Raw genomic sequence first — 20171 nt, 5'->3', positions numbered from 1 at the left:
AAACTTAAAAAATATTTAATATCATGCATTGGTTTAAAATATGGTTTTCATATGAATTTTACAAAATAAATTTAACAAAGAGTGTTTCATTGTCTTTTTTTTTGTACAATGTCTAAAGATCACAGTTCTATTCAATCTTTTTTTAGAATATTCACAATTATATCTGTTGTCCAAATATCATCCATTTATCTTTGTATGCAAATTTTTGTAGAATAATAATTTATAAAAATAAACATTTTTACTAATTAAATTGTAGGTGTTGTAATGAACATACATTTTGGTTATAACAACTTTTCTGACAAAATATCCATACCAAAAAAGTTGTCAGTCATAAAAAAATCTGAGAATATAAACTAAAGACAATCCTATTAGATATAAACATAGAGAGAGATACAAGGGTTTTTATAAATAGAATAATAAATACATTTTACAGCAGTTTTTTTTTTTAATTAGGTATCAAACTCATCAAAAACCGGTTTTACAACAATGTACTTTGTTTGGATGATAATATGGAAACATACAAAACAAAGTTAGTGATTTGAAGCTAATTAAATGTGTAACTGGTTTAAACAAAAATTTGGTTATTTCCATCCTTTATAATTATATGCAAATTAGTTACTTGTAAGTTTGGAATAAACAAAACAAAATTAAAAATTTATAATTTTGATATTTTAGTTAGAAATATACTAAAATATCGTACAAATATCTTGCAAGGGTCATCTGGAAAGTAAGGTCCGATTTCTTATAAAAAATAAATAACAGAACAGATTTTTTAAATTTGATTCCTGACATCTTTTTACATAGATCCATTTTTGTTTAAACTTTTGTCATAACATTCTAGAAGCTTTTGAATATTGATGTCGTTGATGCCGCCTATGAGGATAACCAATTTTTAACTACTTCTTTCATCTCATCATCAGGGCTGAGGCCCTTACTGCTGAGAAACACGTTTAGTTAGCAAAGCAAGTGAAAGTCGCTCGGTGCTAAGACCGGGCTGTACGGCATGTGGTCTATCAAATTCCCTAACAAATGATCTGATAAGATTTTGAGTTTAAATGGCACATTGGGTCTGGCATTGTCATGCAAGAAGAGAACTCCAGATGACAATAGGCCATGTTCATTATTCTGTATTGCACGTCGAAGTTTAGTCAGAATACCGCATTAAGTGGCAGCATTTATTGTTCTTACCCATTCCATAAACTTGACTAACAATATTCCATGTCTATCCCAAAACACAGTCGCCATAACCTTGCTTGTTGAGATTGTTTGTTTGGCCTTGACTTTAACCAGTGACGTTGTGTGATGCCACTCGATTATTGGCGTTTCATTTCTGGGGTTATGTGAGAAATTCATGTCTCACCTGTGACAATGTTCTCTAAAAGTGTAGTCTTTCTTATGATATTGGACCAAAAACTCAAGAGCACTCATTTTGTGCTCCTCAATAGGCAACCTGGGAACGCAACGTGAGCACAACTTGCGAAATTTCAAATGTTCAGAGTCAATTTTGTGCAATATCGTTTTACTTACGGTTGGTAATTCCAATGGTATTGATAAAATGGTAAATCGCTGATCTTGACAAATCTTATCATAAATGACATTGACCAAATCTTCTGTGATCACTGATGGCCGGCCAGATCACGGTTCATCATGGACATTTTCCTGTCTATCTTTGAAAGCTCTCACCCACTTCTGCACTTTGCTGTCACTTATCAAATTAGGGCTGTACACTTCACTCATCTGTCTATGAATATCCGCTGCAAGAATGTTCCTTGCTGTTGAAAGCCTATTGTATTTCGCAGTCGGTGGGTTGTCTTGAACATCTTAAATTCGCACAGTAAACTAAACAACACTCTGTAATGATTTCACTGCAAACAGCATGCATACACATTGCGCTGTTCATCACTCGCCACTCAAATAGTTATTGTGAAACGGACCTTATGTTCTGGATAACCCTTGTATAATAACAACTATTTAATCTGAGAGCAGAAGGTAATGTTTTTTACAACCACAAATTGAAAATAACTCAAATAATATTCTAAAATAAAGAGCAGAAGTCAATCTTAGTAATGGTGCTATGTTTATTCAACAAATATGTTTTATAGAAAATAATTTTGAAAACTATTTTTAAGCACTCATTGTTACACAATTTCTTTACTCTTCTTTAAGTATATATATATATATATATATATATACATTAAATTGTATAAATGGCAATATTTATATATATATATATATATATATATATATATTACATAATTATGCACACACTTGGCTGATCATAAATGTCAATGTATGAAGATTGAACACTGGAATCTCAGCTTTTTACTGGTATGAAATGTGTTATGGGAAACTGAGATCGGACACAATAATTTTGATAATGGAAAAGGTGCTAGGACAAAGAAAAATTGAATTGTAACAATAGTCCTCTAACCTGACCATATCAGCTAATCATATCCTAATAACATTAATTATACAAAATTTAACGTCAAGAATGTACGAGGGTCTTCCAGAAAGTAAAGAACAATTGCGCATCACGGGCGGCGCAGTTCCCCCACCACCGCGGTAGATAGCTTGTTCGTTAGCCACACCTTCTGCCTCAGTGTGAGCTGAGTAGCGGTACCGTGAGGTCACGTTTGCGTCTCCTGTGAAAGTTTAAAATGGCGGCGTTAATTGAAAATCCCGCCAAGTGTGAACTGCGTAGTGTGATACGGTTTCTGAATGCACAGAATGTTCGACCTATTGAAATTTATAGGCAAATTAAGGCAGTTTACGGTGACAATGCGATGAACGAGTCATCAGTGAGAAAATGGTGCATTCAATTTAAGGAAGGTCGAACTAATGTGCACGACGAGGAACGAAGTGGAAGTCCGTCACTCGTTACTGACGAGTTGGCAGCGAAAGTTGATGGAAAAATTCAACAAAACCGTCGTTTCACTTTGAGTGGTCTAGTGGAATTTTTTCCACAAATTTCAAGGTCGCTTTTGCACGAAATAGTGACTGAACGTCTTGGTTATCAGAAAATGTGTGCTCGTTGGGTGCCTAAGATTCTTACTGATGTCCACAAGACTAAACGGATGGGAGCAGCTCTTGAGTTTTTGACTCAGTATGACGAAGAAGGTGATGCGTTTCTTGACCGCATCGTAACGGGTGACGAAACTTGGGTTTCCTATCAGAACCCCGGAAACAAAGCTCCAGTCAATGGAATGGCATCACTCGAATTCACCAACAAAAAACAGGAAAGAAAAACCAAATTTGAACACCAGGAAATTGATGGCAACAGTTTTTTGGGACCGAAAAGGCCTAATCCATGTGGAGTTCATGCCGAGAGGCGAAACAATCAACTCAGAGGCCTACATCGAGACCTTGCATCGGCTTCGCCGCGCTATTCAGAACAAACGACGCGGAATGCTGTCGTTGAAAGTGGTGCTGATCCACAACAATGCTCGGCCTCATTGCAGTGCACGAACCAAAGCAGAACTCAATTCTTTCAAATGGCAAATCTTCGGACACCCTCCGTATAGTCCAGATCTGGCTCCGAGTGACTATCACTTGTTTTCCAAAGTTGAAAGTGTTTTTAGGCGGAAAAAACTTTTTGGGTGACGAAGACCTCAAAGAAGGAGTAAAAACGTGGCTTCATTCCTTGGCGGCAGAACAGTATAACGTCGGTATAGAAAAACTGGTGCCACGCTACAACAAGTGCCTTGACAGTTCCGGCGATTTTGTAGAAAAATAGAGTAAGTTTATAAGTATTTATAAATAAATTTTCATGCTCTTATCTTTTGTTTTTATTGACTTATAACAAAACGTTCTTTACTTTCTGGAAGACCCTCGTATATTTCAAAACGAACAGTAAATTATGATATACCAAATATCTATTGACTGCAAGGTACACCCGACAACTAAATTTGGTTTATACCAATATACCTACATTACTATAGAAATAGACAACACATTATTAAGAATTCAACAATTTTAATTCGTTCTACTAGTATTAACCTTTTTAGCCCTGGTCATTCCCTCTAGGAATGTGCAAAAATCTGAAGCCAATTTTTAAAATACTGTAAAAATGTATTAAAACATTCATAACTTAGTTATTACTGCAGTTATTAATTCATAACTCAGTTATTAAATTAAAATATCGTTTTATTTTCTTTTTTATTTTTACAATTCTTTTTTATAAAAGAATGCCGTATTTAAAATTTAATTTTTCTAAGTAATGGAATGTCTACAATGTTTGCATGTAGATTAACATAAATGTTTTAGTAAGTACATGGCATTTTTTACTTGTTAAAAAAAACAATAACTTTGAATTTTATATTACTAATCAAATCTGAGTCTTGTTTACATCAAAGATGTATTTACGCATAACAAATAATGTTAATGGCCTATCCTGAAGTAATACACTGCTTTCAAACTACAATTTCTGATCATCTAATTAAAGTTATTAACAAATGCACTAAAATAATCCATAGAGTTAAAAACAAACAATTTACAAAAAATAACAAAGAAGAGAAATTTATTTTCTCTTGAAGTTGTTTTCATCAAATTGTTCTTACCAAACTTATAATCTAAGGTGCTTTAATAAAGATAATTTTGTCTTTATTTCAAAATAATATCTTAAAAATTTTCACACTGTTTTAAATTTATTTAAAATCAATTTTACCTTAACATCAGCCTTTGTCTTATCAGTTATCTCCATGACGAACTCTGGCCTGCTATCAGGAGAAGAGTTCAGGAGAAGGTTGAGAATATTGACGTCAACTGTTGCCCCCAAGTTGTCAATATTGGAGATAAAGCAGTACTCACGGCCCTGTGTAACATTTTAGTTACTATAAATAAATTTCTTTAAGTAACAATCAGAATTTACTAACATTTTAAACAAACTATCAAAGTAACAGATACAAACTAAAATAACAGCTTTACACAATCTGGAAAAGCAATAGTTTATAAAAGCTAGCACAAACTCATCAAGTCTCGATGGAATAAGTATTATATAATACTTAAAATACTTAATTAGTTCTCTACATACTAATAGAGCAAGAATAAGGTTGTAAATTCCAAATTCTTCTCATATTATAAATACTATACTAGACAAAGGTGGCATTATCTCGGTTCATTTACATTACTGTTTTATAAAGATACAACATATATGGGAAAGAGTATACAACATTTCCCAGATAACATTAAGTTTAAAAATAAATTGATCAATTAAAACATACACAAACATATATAAACTTGTTTCTCATACATTTTTGAAGTTAAATCTCTTTTACACATATGGATAATTTGGATAATATATATCATATGTGTAAAATTCATTATATTTGCAAAAACTTTATAAATAACAAAAAGATGGACGGCATGTCTAAATTCCATCCTATAGGTAATAACTTGAAGTATGTACAGCAACAAATCCAAAATATAAATTTAGTTAAAAAATTAGCATAATATAGAAAAAATACAGTTTGTACCACTATATTTCAAAAAAGTTAATGTTTATGACTAACTTACTTGTTCAATAAACTTTTTTAGTAGACCAGAATTTCTTAAACTCTCATAAAAATCACCATGGCCAGGTGGATACCATCTAGAAAACAAATTGAATTAACCCTTTGATGCGGTGCTTATATTTGATAAATGGTAATTGTAGTATAAATGGATTTTTAACTCTTGTACAATAATACAATAATAAATGAGCCTATATTAGAAAATCACTGATCTCGTCTGTACTTGAGAGCATGTTAAGATTTTTTGACATATGAAGAGAGCATAGATTCTAATCCTTGAAACATGGTTTTATATTTTTAACAAATTACAATGGCAAAATGTCCAAAATCCTATTACTATTACTAGCCAAGTTATGGTTATGATTTAGCTGTGTCAAAATTAACTATTTGTAATTAAAAATTGCACATCTAAAAGCCTTAAGTTCATGACTATTCAGTCTAACAAGCAATTTTAAAATGTGATAATTGTTGAGGTAAAGACATTATCTTACCATGCACATCCTGCCTTAGGATAAACTATATTGGAGATGAAATCTATTACTTTTACTCAACAAAACTGAGCAGGCGAACTGAAGTCGAAACAGACGCCAAATGCAAAGATATAAAAGGCTTACACTCCTAGCTATGTTTGCAACATATTATAAATGAAAATGAATGGCAAAATGTGTTTCTAAGTGCTAACAGCTGAACCAATTCAGTTAATTATTTTTGTAAAATATTGATTGAAATCCAAGGAAAGTTTATATAAAGAGTAAGATTAGAAAAGATATCTGGAATATTTCAGGATACTGAACAATTTTAGTATTAATGTTTCATTATCCAAATTTGACTTACACTAAACAGCTTTTGACCCTTTCAGATAAAGCTCAACAAATTGGCTGAAACAACTGTTTAAGTTTAAAGTCTATAAAATATTAAGTATACATTGCTTGATATGTAGTGTAATGCAGATAGATAGCAAATAAAAAGTTAATATCTTAATTTTATTCCAGTGATGAATTAAAAACATCTAATTCATATTAAATACAGTATTATACAACATTATACATTATACAATGTTACAAAACTAATCTTAATGAACAAAGCTGTGAAGGAAATCCTCACATAAGGTACTATAAACTGGTGGGCTTCCTTGATATTATGATATGGCATTTTAACAGTGGCTTATGTAAAAACAGAGAAATAAACACTAAGAACCTCAATGATCCATTCTTTCCCAGATTACAGTCTGAAAAACAAAACGATTATTTTGGAATGCTACATGAAATAAGGATTTCCTCCTTACACCGGAATTAGATAGGAAATAGGTAAGATTTTACCATAGGCAGTAATAAGCTTCTCATTCCTATGTATATTTTATTCACTGTGACAACAAGGCAAATTTATCTATGGCATTGGAAATATTTTACACTGAAAGTAGATTACAAGAGCTGGAAGAAGACGTTTTTTTTGACCACATTATATTTCCAGAGCTGCATACGTATATGGTTTTTTTCATTGGGACAAAATAGCAAAATAAACTGTGACACCATAAGTGAATTTAAACGGCTGAAAGTATGCATCTTTTAACCGAATAAAGCTTCTAAGGCCTACATATGTATATATTGTTTCTTCATCAGGACAAGGCAGACTCTACTATGGTACTGGAAATAACCTAGACCAGAAGTATATGACAAGAGCTAGAAGTAAACGTTTTTTGACTGAAGTAAGTTTCCAAAACCTGTGTATTTGTATTTTCTCAATCAGGGCAACAAGGCAGACTCAATTGTGATGTTGAAAATAAATAATTAGAACTCGAAATGCTCATATGCGTAAAAAACATAATACAATAGTCAGGTTAAGCTTTTATACTCTTAACCATGAGAGCTTAAATATTATCTACCTGATATATACATACTTATGTTGAAAAATTACATAGAACTTCTTCATAAGTACTTTTACTAAGTAGTACAAGAACTTTGAACTTGAAAAGTGTGTGTGAAGCTGCGAATAACAGCTAGACTAGAGTGAAAAAAGACACTTGAATTAGGTTCAATTTTATCTCGTTTAAGCTTTGCCGAATAACCCACTTTGCAAAATGTGTTTTTCACAAAGAAATTGGTTATTTAAAACGATCCAAAACTAAAACAAATGGATTGTTTACCCAAATAAATCTGTTACACATGTGGATTTTGCTGATGCATTCAGAAACAGAAATATTGGAAACAAATCTGTGACATCTTTACAACCCTTTTAACCATTCCTTAAGCTAAAATGCCTTGTGTAAAAGTAACATTTCAGTTACAACTCACTCTAATCAAAGACTGGATGTGGATGGTAAGTAACTTTGCCTAATCAAAACAAGTTGGTTCATTCTCCAGCCACTACATACTCTGCAACTTACCCAGCACAATCTTATAGTGTTAAATACTTGGTGTCTGATGTAGTGGTTTCAGAATAACCAAACCTGAATCGATGTAATTCTACCAATAGTTTTAAAGTATAAACAAATAATCAATGAGAAACCCTAATACAAAGTCTTAAAAACGTCTGAAAAGTATTTGCAATGTTAAATGTTAAAATCAACGTAACAGAAAAATTACTTTTAAATTGGTTTTAAATACTTACAACACAAATGGAAATCATGGAGATCAAATGGAAAAATAAAATTTATTAGGTAATATTTTTTATGTTGGATATATTAATTATTAATATCCACTGAATATACAAAACTTCTAAAAATTGTTATTTTATACTCTGTCGTGTATTTTACAACATTTTTAACATTTTCTCAATACTGTACTAAGTTTATAAACCACAATAATGATTAGACCTACTCTAATTCCTATGCCTGTCCTACTTATTGTATGTAAAAAAGCTTTTCTACTATCTATATTTTTAAAAGAATTCTTGATTTCAGGTATATAAAACTATTATTTCACATGGGAATTTTAGTAATTGAAAGTCCTTACATTATGGATATGCCTTTTATGGATTTGAAATACATCCGACGTTTAGGGCTCTTTCCCACAGGCTTCCTGTTCCAATGTGGTTTTTATTCTAAATGCCTTACGGCTGACTTGGAATTACACCATGAAGTCAATTTTCGCTTAATAAAACTTTTGCACTGTTTTCCTCTATGGTTGCCTTTGATGATTCTTCTTTTTTTATTTTTGGTTATCACATCTATAATCTTAGGAGTATTTTTGTTTAGATAAAAACTGCTGATTACTAAGACAGTTAGTAAGGTAGCTATTCTTAATCATAACAAACTTAATATCATCTGCGTAGTTATAACATCCAATAACCATCTTAATATCACCTTATTTCTGTTGATAGTTTACACATGTCATAATACAATAAATTGTATTTACTTACGCTTCAATATCCTCTTGAACTGAAAACATTTTTCGCAATTGGAAGCAGTGTGTCTTTGTTTACTCGAGGATAGCCACTCTGCTGAAACGTGTAGATCTCTACCTGAAGACCTTGATATTTGCGGATTATCTTCTGGGTGTCTTCGTCCGTATTAAAGGAGTTCATCAGTACCAATGGAACATTCACCTTATACTTTTTGTTGAGATGCTGTAAAATAAAGAAGTGTTAACTATTTGTCAAAAATATTAAGTAACATACTAAATATAGCAAAACATATTAAATATATTGGCACAATATGTCACTCCTTTCATAACTTGCTTTTAAACCTACTTGTACATAGGAACACTATTTTTACTTTTCATCACTCAGTAAAGATTCTGATGGTCATTTAGCAACTTTGAAAATTTAAATACACCAATGCAGCAACACTTTCCCTAAGGCTTAGACTAAGGTTACCCTACTAGCTTCAGTAATTTCTCACAAATTGGATAAATTTTGTAATGGTTTTTTTTCTGTAACAGGCAAAACAGGTATTTTCTGTGGTCAGTACTATTCTTAGTTCTTAAGTTTACATGGCTGGCTGGAGCCATAACTATTATCTAAGTTTTTCTGTTAACACGTCAAACTGCTCACACAATTAAATATTTCAGCCTGGCCGTGGAGAAATCTACAGTTAACAGAACGTCTGTTGATGCTCACAGCGAGGCCAAAATATTTCATGATTATTTTGAATCATGTAAAAGGTATTTTACAGCAGTGTGAACTGAAAAAAAAACATTTACATGCTGGTATTGTAAAAAATATTTGCATTTATTTTACAACACTTACCTCTATCTGTTGGACTGTGAGATCAAGAAAAGTGAAATCATTTCTAACAGGGATCACCGATTTCGGACCATGACAACCCATTGATGTGCCAAGACCTCCATTTAACTTGACCACAATAAGTTTACTCAGCATCTCATGTATAACATCCGCTGAAGGAGTTGTTAGTGTTCCATAGTCACGGACCTAATCAAATAGTAAGCATATTAACTCTGAGTAATAATTTTCATAATCACTACGTAAATTATCATTGATTTACTAATTTTATGAAAAACCCAAATGTAACAGTACCATTCACAGATAAGATAAATCATTACCTTTATTTATTTGATATTTAATGTAGTTGTATATTTCTAAAGATTATTCTATTGGTGCTTTGAAAATTAAAAATAAATAGAGTTATCTCTTACCAAGCAACTTACTTACTAATTTCGGTATATAAATCATATTAATTTCTTTTTGCTAAGACAGTTTTATCACAAACAAAAGCTGAATTTGTATTAGAATAAATACATACAGGACTAAATTTTTAATTTTTGTTAGGAAAACAATTTAAGATCTAGTTAATTATTTAAATGTACACAAATTCCAGTCTGGCTCTGTTATTACCCATGTTACTCAGTCCTTTGAGAAAAGATTTCAAACTTTCACAATCTATATATTTTTAGTATTTTACTAAGGATGTTTGGTCATCAGTTTTTGGGTCTACAGTGGTTATATTGAATACTAGCAGTTATTCGCAGCTTTGTACATGTATGAGCCCTTCTGGTTCTAATGAATGATATTTCCGACGCCAATATAGACTCTTGTTGCTACGATTAAGGAAACAAACCAACTTAATGAGTTCATTATAATTGTTTGTATCAGCTAGGTAACAATGCTTCACAAAACAATGATAAAAACATAATATATGGTTTACAGCATTGAAAATACGTGTGACTTCAAACTAAGCTTAAATGCAACACAGACAACATTGATATAAATTTAAGATTAATCCTCTCTGTATAAATTGAAGTGTACTCTATTTATGGAGCAGTCTATAAACAAACTTTTAGTGCTTAATTTTTTGTTTCTAATTCAGAAACTTTCTTTTTGTTCTATAAATTAATTGTTTCATAACACACACAGTATATATATATATATATATATATATATATATATATATATATATATATATATATATACATATAAATATGACAAGAATTTATTTATGATTATTTTATGCCTCAAACAAATTTTTAATCGGTGTTCCAAATGGAGTACATGATATTTTAAGCACTTATATAAGTGTAGACATTCCCAATTATTTTTCAAAATAAAGTTTTATAATTAAATCATTTAGTTTCATATATAAATATATATTTTTTCATAACAATATATAATTAACAAAACTTTAGTTAATTAATTTTGTAGTGTTTAAAGGCACTGTATACATTTGTGTCTGTCTTAGCAAACAAGAGAACTGTTGTTTTAACTTTTTTCTAACTCCATTAAAACATTAGGATAAAAAGTGTGTTCAAGTGTTACTTTAATGTGATTTACATTTTATAATATGTTAAGAAAGTTAAATATTAGTAAATTAAGCCAAAGGTTCATTAATATTCACAAGACAGTTATTCAAAATTAGTATTACATTTTTTATGTTTGATATTATTATTCCAATTTCAAATTATTTGTATGGGTTTTCTTCTATGAGTAAACAAACAATAATAATTATCCTAATTCATGTTTATATCTCTGTTTTATAATTTACACATAGTACAGCTATGGTGAGAAGGATTGATTCAATGTGAATATTTAGTTTAGCTCCATTTCACCTACTGCTTAATGCAGTGTCTGAAATTTGAAATTATATCAATTTGAGATGATGGAATGTCTTTTATATAGGTCTTGTATATGAAACATGCTGTATACTATGAACCACAAGGTAACATTGGAATTAACTCACAATTTTAAGAGAAATAACAAATAAACTGAGGTTAAATTTAATCTTAAATATTATTATTATATGAATTATTTTGCAATATCACAAAAGCAATGCTCCTTTTCAGTATCAGTACTTACAGATCCAGGGGGCAACTTTTCAATTTTGTTCCAGACGATGGATGGTCCAGTTTCTCTCAGGAACCGATCAAATAAACGTTGAAAACCATCAAACTCTCTCTTGAATTTAGGTCGATCATATTCTGTAGCTTTATCCAGCAATCGATCCAACTCAAGCTGTAAACGATTTTCAGCATCTCGCTTCGTAACTTCTAAGAACTCTTGAGAGCCAGATGGTATTCTTTGATGACCTCGGATCTGAAATCAGTACTAGTATTAGCATTTCATAACTATGAATATTTACAGTTATCCAAATAAAGAATACAATGGTGATGATACATAATATACAATTTAACTTAATCATTAATAATAATTTAAACCCCCCGCATGAGCTGTGCTAAATTCAAAACAAACATTGTTTGCTATTCAATGTCTAGGAAAGAGGACTGAAATGATCCCTAGCAACACAAGTAGTGTTTACACTTTAAAAATTAATAACTTCAATTACAGTGTTTTAAAGTAATATTTATTAAAAAATAAATATTCTTATAAAAACACGAGGAAAGCATGGAATTGTTTTACAAATCTTAAAATACTCATTCAAGTTTTCAGTTATAGATGTAGTAAAATATATTTGAAACATAGGTTTTAATAAATATTGACAATTTTATACACAAACTTCAGTTGAACAATCAAAGAATATTACAACTGGAAAAAACATAAATAATTTTGTTTAACTTGTACATTATCAATCAGTTGCCATTTCAATAGTTAATATACTTTAAAACAAAGAATATTTTAATTTTTATTCAGTCATATTGTTTTAATTTAATCACTATTAAAATCAGTAAAATGAATAAGACATAAAATTATACTTTAGAAAAAAACGGACAGAATGCAAACAAAATACTTTCATTGGCCCGATGATTCAATGAGACACTATTTTCACGTACTGTATTGGGTTTTTAAACCCATTTAAGGAAAAGGTTTTAAAAATTTGCTAAGCAGCAAAAGGATAGTAAACACGTAAAACATTTTAAAATGAGTAGAAGAATATGTTATCTACTGAAGAGCACAGTAGTGATTACACTCATTTTATTAGATGTTGAGCACCTTGCTGGCCAAAGTGTTTAATTCTATGTATAATCCAAATGAGATTTAATATTTTATAGTAAATGTTATGAAATCATCAATGTTGCTCACCATTACCAATAGATTCTCTAATAAATCTTAATGTTTTTAGCTTTTCTGGGATAGTTAACTTTAAAGTTTTCTGAAAATGTTTTGCACAATGAGTGATTCCTCACCTCATAAGGGTAAGGGTAAGGGGTAGGGGAGATTCCCTGGGTGGTGGTGGGCCTTTGAGAAGTAGACAATAAAAATTTAGATATGGGCACAGATAAGAATTTTATATAATTTTTAAGATGTTGATGAGATGAAACAAATAACATTCATAATTAAAAGGACAACCCTATTAAAATTATGTTAAAGTACAACTTATGAATACAGGATAATAAATACATCATAATGAGGTTTAAATGCCTCTAAATTCGGTATTGAGAAACTGATGTATAATGCTGTAAAACATTCTATTTTGTATCAGAGTGTTTATTTTATAAGTTAAGCCATAAATTATAATTAAATATTACTACACAATTCCTATTCTACAAGTATTTCTGTGTATAATATACATAATAGCACAATGATACATGATTTATTTATTTATGCAGTTTAATAGGTCTATACTTAATATTTCAGTCTATAAATGATAATTTTAAGTTGAATTGATTCAGCTTTGTTTGTATATTTAAGAGATATGTTGTAATGTGATGTGGAATAAGCTGTGATGATTTAATTCTACCACGTGTTTCTCAGCCATAATAGATTAGTGCACTTCAGCTATAAGAGTACTTGTCTTAAACTAAGTAGTTTATATGTGTTTGTTATTAGAGTACTTATCTTAAACTAAGTAGTTTATATGTGTTTGTTATTAGAGTACTTGTCTTAAACTAAGTAGTTTATATGTGTTTCTTATTAGAGTACTTGTCTTAAACTAAGTAGTTTATATGTGTTTATAACAATTTTATTTTTTTTTATGCTGTTTGATTTTTAAATTTTATGAGAAACAGTTAAGATGATGATGGACCTCGCCGTCGTGGTGAAATATATCAACAGTATATTTAGATTGCTTAAAAATAAAAAAAATTAATACGTAATGTAATATATAAATGGTATTTTAATTATTCATGAAAAACTCAAAATCCTTAAGAGTTATCTATGTACTTTTGACATCTTGTTTTAAATAAAGTACAGTAGAGTCCCGTTAATCCGACCTAATTGGGACAGAGCCCTATTCGGATTATGTAATTGTTCGGATTAGCCAGAATTACGGAAAAATACGGTTTTAAACTTGAGAATGGGTCTATTTTGTTATAGAATTATCAACATTGTTTATTAAAACATGTTTTCTGACTGTTGCATTGTATTTCTTGACAAATAAACGTGTTTGCGAATACTAAGCACATTTACCGTATTTAGTGTGAGTTCTATTGTTAAGCAATGTGAGTCATCCAATAAACTCTCTTCAATTGCGACAGAAGACAATAACTGAACTTATGTCTTTTAACAATTAATATTGTACTTAATAATAATATCAGTTTTGTACGTCCAATTCTTGTTTGATTTCACTTCTTAATACAGTAATTTAACTCATACTTAACCTATAAGTTTCAATTTGGTACTGTATTTAACTTCATTAACCCTTTGCGTGCCACGGCGACGATACATCGTCGCCAAAAACCCTTGCGAAAAGTGCCACGGCGACGATCTATCGTCGCCGACTTACTGTGCGAAAAGTGCCAGGCGACGATCCGTCGTCGCCGTCTGTTATCGTAATTTTTAACGCTTTATTTTTCATGAATTCTTTTCACAACCAATATTGTTTTATTTCTTAACTATCCTGCAATAGATAAATAATAGTTCACATAGTACTTTATATTAGTGAAGATAAAAAAAACACAGAATAATAGAAGCAACAACAGCGGGCGGTGATTAACCGGGCGCGTAACATCGTTGGCGCGTAAACAACTCGCTACTTATAGTATGCGTAATATCTAAAATAATACGTTCGGTTACATGGTTGTGTTTACATCGTTTTGAGGTTAGGATCTCTAAAATGATTTTGTTAAATTGATATCTCCCGTGCGTACGTGCGTGCGCGCGCGCGCGCGCGCGCGTGTGTGTGTGTGTGTGTGCGCGCGCGCGTGTGTGTGTGTACATATTTTTTGGGAAAATATGAAGACCATATATTAGATATACTTTAGAACCAAAGGATAAATGTAAGTAATGCATTAATTATTTTTGTTTTAGTGTTGTGTTACCGGTACTGAAAAATGATTTTTTCATTATGTACATAATTTCAAGCATTGTTATGTAACTATAGTAATTATATAAAAAAGTTAACCATTATTTTTTTTCACATTAACAATGTTATAAAGAATATTAAAAAAATTCTTCCCATAGTAAAATTGTTTCTTATTAATTTGTCAAAAAAAATAAAAACTAAAAAATAAAAATTGCTTTATACATTTTTTGGTTTTGACATGCCAAAACTAATATTATTTTATGTTGTTTCATTTGTTTTGTAACATTTTATTGTAATACAACTTTTTACAAATATTTTGATACCTGTTTTCATAAAAATAGTATGAAAAATAATAAAAATATATTCTTTTTCCGGAAGCCCGGTAATACTTCTTATTATTCCCTGGCATTTTTCGCATATGACTTGCAATATAGTTGCTAGTGCATTTCTTTTGTACTAAATTTTTTGCCTTGTGGCATTCAAAGGGTTATTTATGTATTGTACCGTACACAATTTGTCTTAATAAAATACTGTATGTCTATTTAATTAAAGTTTTCTTTGTTTATGTACGAAACGATGCACCCATTTTTATTTTTTAAGTAATTAGTTCATATAACTGTTCATTATCGTTATAAATAATTCCTCCTGGACCTGTTCGGATTAACCGACGTTCGGATTACACGTGTTCGGATTAGCGGGACTCCACTGTAATGACAAAACTCTTATTGAATTTGCTTCATTTAGAACATTGTAAAATCTATACATAGAACAAGATAGCAGGGCCCTGTTACAAGGTGAAATGTCATTATCACTATGATTCCACAAGATCTATTCATAAGACATTGTAAATATCTAACAATACACCCTTTGTTCTGTGCTTGCAACACCAACCTTTTAGATTAATTGTCTTTATTAACATTGTATTAACAATTGTATTTAAAGAGTTGAAATAAGACTGGGAGATCAAATATAATTAGAAAAATCATAATCTACTGGTTTGTATTATACTCTTGAAAGGAACAAAATATTTCAGGATATTAAGAGCCCTTATAGGCAAATTCCAAAGTAAAATGTAAAATGTTCTTATTACACATATTCCGGGTGATGCTTTTACACTTCTAATATCAGTTGAGAAAGCTTTAATAGGTAAATGAGGAAAACTTCTATTTATTGGTATTTATATATATATATATATATATATATATATATATATATATATATATATATATATATATATATATATATATATATATAGGAAACATACAAAACATTTTATCTGGCAGCATTCTGACAAAATTAGTGGTTTGAAAGTGCCTACAGGGAAAGGGAAAGGTTGTAGTAGTGTGCCATGCGGGAAATGAAAATGTATTTATTCCACAGTGTAAATGGCTATTTCAATCTAAAACAGCTGATACAGACATATATCATTCTGAGATGAATCATGAGTCATTTAAAATGTGGTTTTGTGAAAATCTACCAGGCTGGAAGAATCTTTAGTCATTGTTATGGACAATGCACCATTTCACTCTGCACAAATCATATTGTTCACTTCATTTTGGCATATTGAGTAATGCTTCTTGATTTATTTCTGCTTGTGTAGCCTTAATATTTTAAAATAATGAAGAGAGCATCCAAGGAACGTTTTAGGTGCTGAAAAACTCCCTTCTTCTGAAGAGTGGAAAAAATACATCACACACACTTTGTAATGAAAAGGAAAACAAGATATTACTCTTTAAAAATTTGTCACAAAATAAGAAATATAAATCTTAAAACAAATTATTGTTTTATACATTATTTAAGGTACAGAAGATACATATTATAAACCTGTATTGATGTTTCCAATCTAGATTCAAACTTTAATCTTTTTACACACACGCACGCACGCGCACACACGCACACACACACACACACACACACACACACACACACACACACACATATATATATACAGGGTGAGTTTTCTAAAGTGATCCAATAGCTAACTTTTTAATTACACGACTTAACACCACACTTTAAATTTGGAACTTGCTCAATTTTAAGTTTCACTCAGGGATACACTTTCAGATTTTTTTGAAGATGGCCGCCATTTTCCAATATGGCGGTCAACTTTAAAATCTCTTATGGAACACCCTGTATTTTATGTTGTTTTTAGATTCTACTCAACAAAATAATACATTATTGTTTTTGAGAGTTTTTCAATATCTCTAATGGTTCAGGAGCTACGTGGACTGGAAGTTTTCATAATTTTTGCCAATATGGCGGCCAACTTTAAAAATATTTTATGGAAAACCCTGTATTTTATGTTGTTTTTATATTCTACACTACAAAATAAGACATTTTTGTGTTTTAGAGTTTTTCTATATCTCTAATGGTTCAGGAGCTACGTGGACTGCAAGTTTTTATCATCAGTCCGAAAAAATCCGAAAACTGTATCCCTGAGTGAAACTTAAAATTGAGCAAGTTCCAAATTTAAAGTGTGGTGCTAAGTCGTGTAATTAAAAAGTTAGCTATTGGATCACTTTAAAAAACTCACCCTGTATATATATGCAGCAAAAAACCAGTATCTACCAGACACTTTTGTTGGGTATGCTGATAATAATATATGATTGCATCCCAAAAAAATATGAAGGTTTAAATTATATATCTCCTTATTTTTGAGCAGAAAGTTTTTCATGAATTATCCTTTTTGATCTATATATCTTTATTTTTTTTATAAAAGACTTTATACTATACTCTGCACCTCAAATATCTATAACTAATTTAAGATAATATATTCTTACAACAAATTATTCAATGCTCACACTTTACTGATTACTTGTAAGCTATTACAATACAAGGTACAAGTATGCCACTTTGCTGAGGTTGCATGCAAAATTTCAAATCTATAACTCATTTTATTCTAGATATCGACATACAATCATACAGAAAAGAAATTGACACATTTTTTATCATTAAGTTAGGTTTTTATAACAGTGTTCAAATATTAGATCTACAGTCAATTTTGTTTTCGAGATAAATCATGTGACAGACAGACAGAAATTAAATTTTTTCAACCTCTCTAGTGGTAGGCTTTGCTGAAGCTCAGGCAATTACTAACTCTCTTATCCTATTATTGAGGTTTTCTGTTGTTATTTCAACAGTTCTACTTATATCATCCTTTTAGCGTCAATACGGAAAATAGTACAACACATTTTTAAGTTACATTTAACAAAATATTTTTGTATTCTAAGTTGCAACAGAATAAAAATATCTTATTGGCAAGAAATTAATATTTATTTTCTTTCTTATTTTAAATTCCAAGCGAACCAGAGAAGAGCCATGCCGACTATTTAACTGGCACGGAGATGGCACAAACATTGTATAATCAGCCTCTGATAACACCCTATGTTCTTGTGCTGGTTTATTAGTGGCGACTACGACTGACACCGAGATTCAGTGATAACACATCTGAGAGTAGGCTGTGTCCGTAGTTGGAGTCCATTCAAGATAAGACATAGAAGATAACAGAGGGTGGGCCGAGTACCACATTTCCTTTATGATTAAAATAATTTATTAGCGCTACCCTTTAAAACATGTTTAACTACCACAAAATTATAGTATCGCATTTAATTAGAAGAATTTGGTCTAAATTCTATACTTTTAATGATTAATTCTAATTGCTATTATAGTTCCATAACTCTAGCAGATACTATTCATTTAACATTTCAGCACCTATATTTTTCTTTATAAAATACTCAGTTACAAACACACAGACGTAGGCTACTGTTATTAATAATGTCTAGTATTGCCTATGGTTGAATTTATGTACACTTCTTCATAGTACACATTTTTACCATAAACGAAATAAGTGATGCAATACATACAATAAGTTATATCACCGATTCCAAACTTCCGATGATGTTAGCCCCTTCAAATTACATTATAAATAAATTAAAACGTTTACACTACTGTAAATAATACTAAAGTGCATTTGATAATTGTAGATATATTTCTGAAATTGGGAGTTAATTGCGGCGTTGTTTAGTGGCGGTATTGACGTTAATATTCCTTTCGAACGCAATCAACGAAACCTTTTCAATGATTACCAATTTCGTAGGACCAAAATACACCTGATTCTGTTAATTAGTTATTTAAAACGAAGCTCCAAAACAAAACGAAAGGAAATCCACATTAAAATTATATGCTGAAATCAACTCAAATTCAATAGAAAAAGAAAGAGAAAGCCTTGAGATGACGGAAGCTAGTTTACCTTGTCGAGATCGGACGGGGAGCTGACTGCCCCCACGTTCACGCCGGACCAGCCCTGAGTAGCGCCGAGCACCATGTCTACAACAACAATGCGACCGACTCCACTCAACTCATTACCGAACTCGTTATCAAGGCCCTTCACTGCTGCGTCACGCGGTCAAAGATAAAACCCGAAAACATCACTCTTGTAAATTTAGTTTGCGCTTTAACAAAGTGCTCTAATAATATTTGTTCTGCTTCACCGATCCATCCACAGTGCTGTGACCCCCACACCCGTACCTGCGACACCGACAATAGGTCTATATCTAAACGACGCCACGTCACTGTGTACACTGATAGGGCAGCCTATCGTATCTAGCGAGGTTAGACTCCTCACTTTTCTCATCGGAATTTAAAATTAAAATATTATTTTCAACTACTGCATCGATTTTATATTAAATCTTGTTAAGTTATAGACGTATGTGCACCTGCTTGCTCTGTCAAGCTGTCTTCTAACAAACCTTCATGAGTTCAGCTGAGTTTTTGTGGGGATGGACGTAAAAGTTTTTCTTTCTGCTCATATTAATACTTCACCTCTGGAACCTACATGTACTATGTATACTTATCATGAACGTAGCTATACTGAGGGAAAATAATAGGTTGTGTAACACCAGTAAACCCACCAGAGTGTAAGTTATTGTTTTTATACTTTAATATTATTTTATCAATATAACATTACAAATAATCAGAATCAATTTCCACTGTAGTTTAAGTCTGACTGTATGAGCGTATTCAAAATGTATTACACCTATAATACTTAATAATGCACAATATTTATTCATAGAATT

The 20171-nt window shown here is 31.0% G+C and overlaps 1 protein-coding gene across 1 annotated transcript in view; it reads right to left on the bottom strand.

Annotated features, from left to right (window-relative positions):
• The window catches only part of LOC124360446 (UTP--glucose-1-phosphate uridylyltransferase), a 31669-nt gene extending 12165 nt beyond the window's left edge, over positions 1-19504 (bottom strand). Inside the window, 7 exon segments of the mRNA XM_046814084.1 lie at positions 4664-4810; positions 5512-5587; positions 8865-8887; positions 8889-9071; positions 9693-9875; positions 11754-11990; positions 19346-19504. Coding sequence (XP_046670040.1) covers positions 4664-4810; positions 5512-5587; positions 8865-8887; positions 8889-9071; positions 9693-9875; positions 11754-11990; positions 19346-19420 — 924 coding nt within the window. The 5' untranslated portion in view covers positions 19421-19504.
• Positions 19505-20171: the final 667 nt, after the last annotated feature.

Source organism: Homalodisca vitripennis, chromosome 4 (genome assembly GCF_021130785.1).
Source record: "Homalodisca vitripennis isolate AUS2020 chromosome 4, UT_GWSS_2.1, whole genome shotgun sequence".
Lineage (NCBI taxonomy): Eukaryota > Metazoa > Arthropoda > Insecta > Hemiptera > Cicadellidae > Homalodisca > Homalodisca vitripennis.
This window is presented reverse-complemented; position numbering and strand designations above follow the sequence as displayed.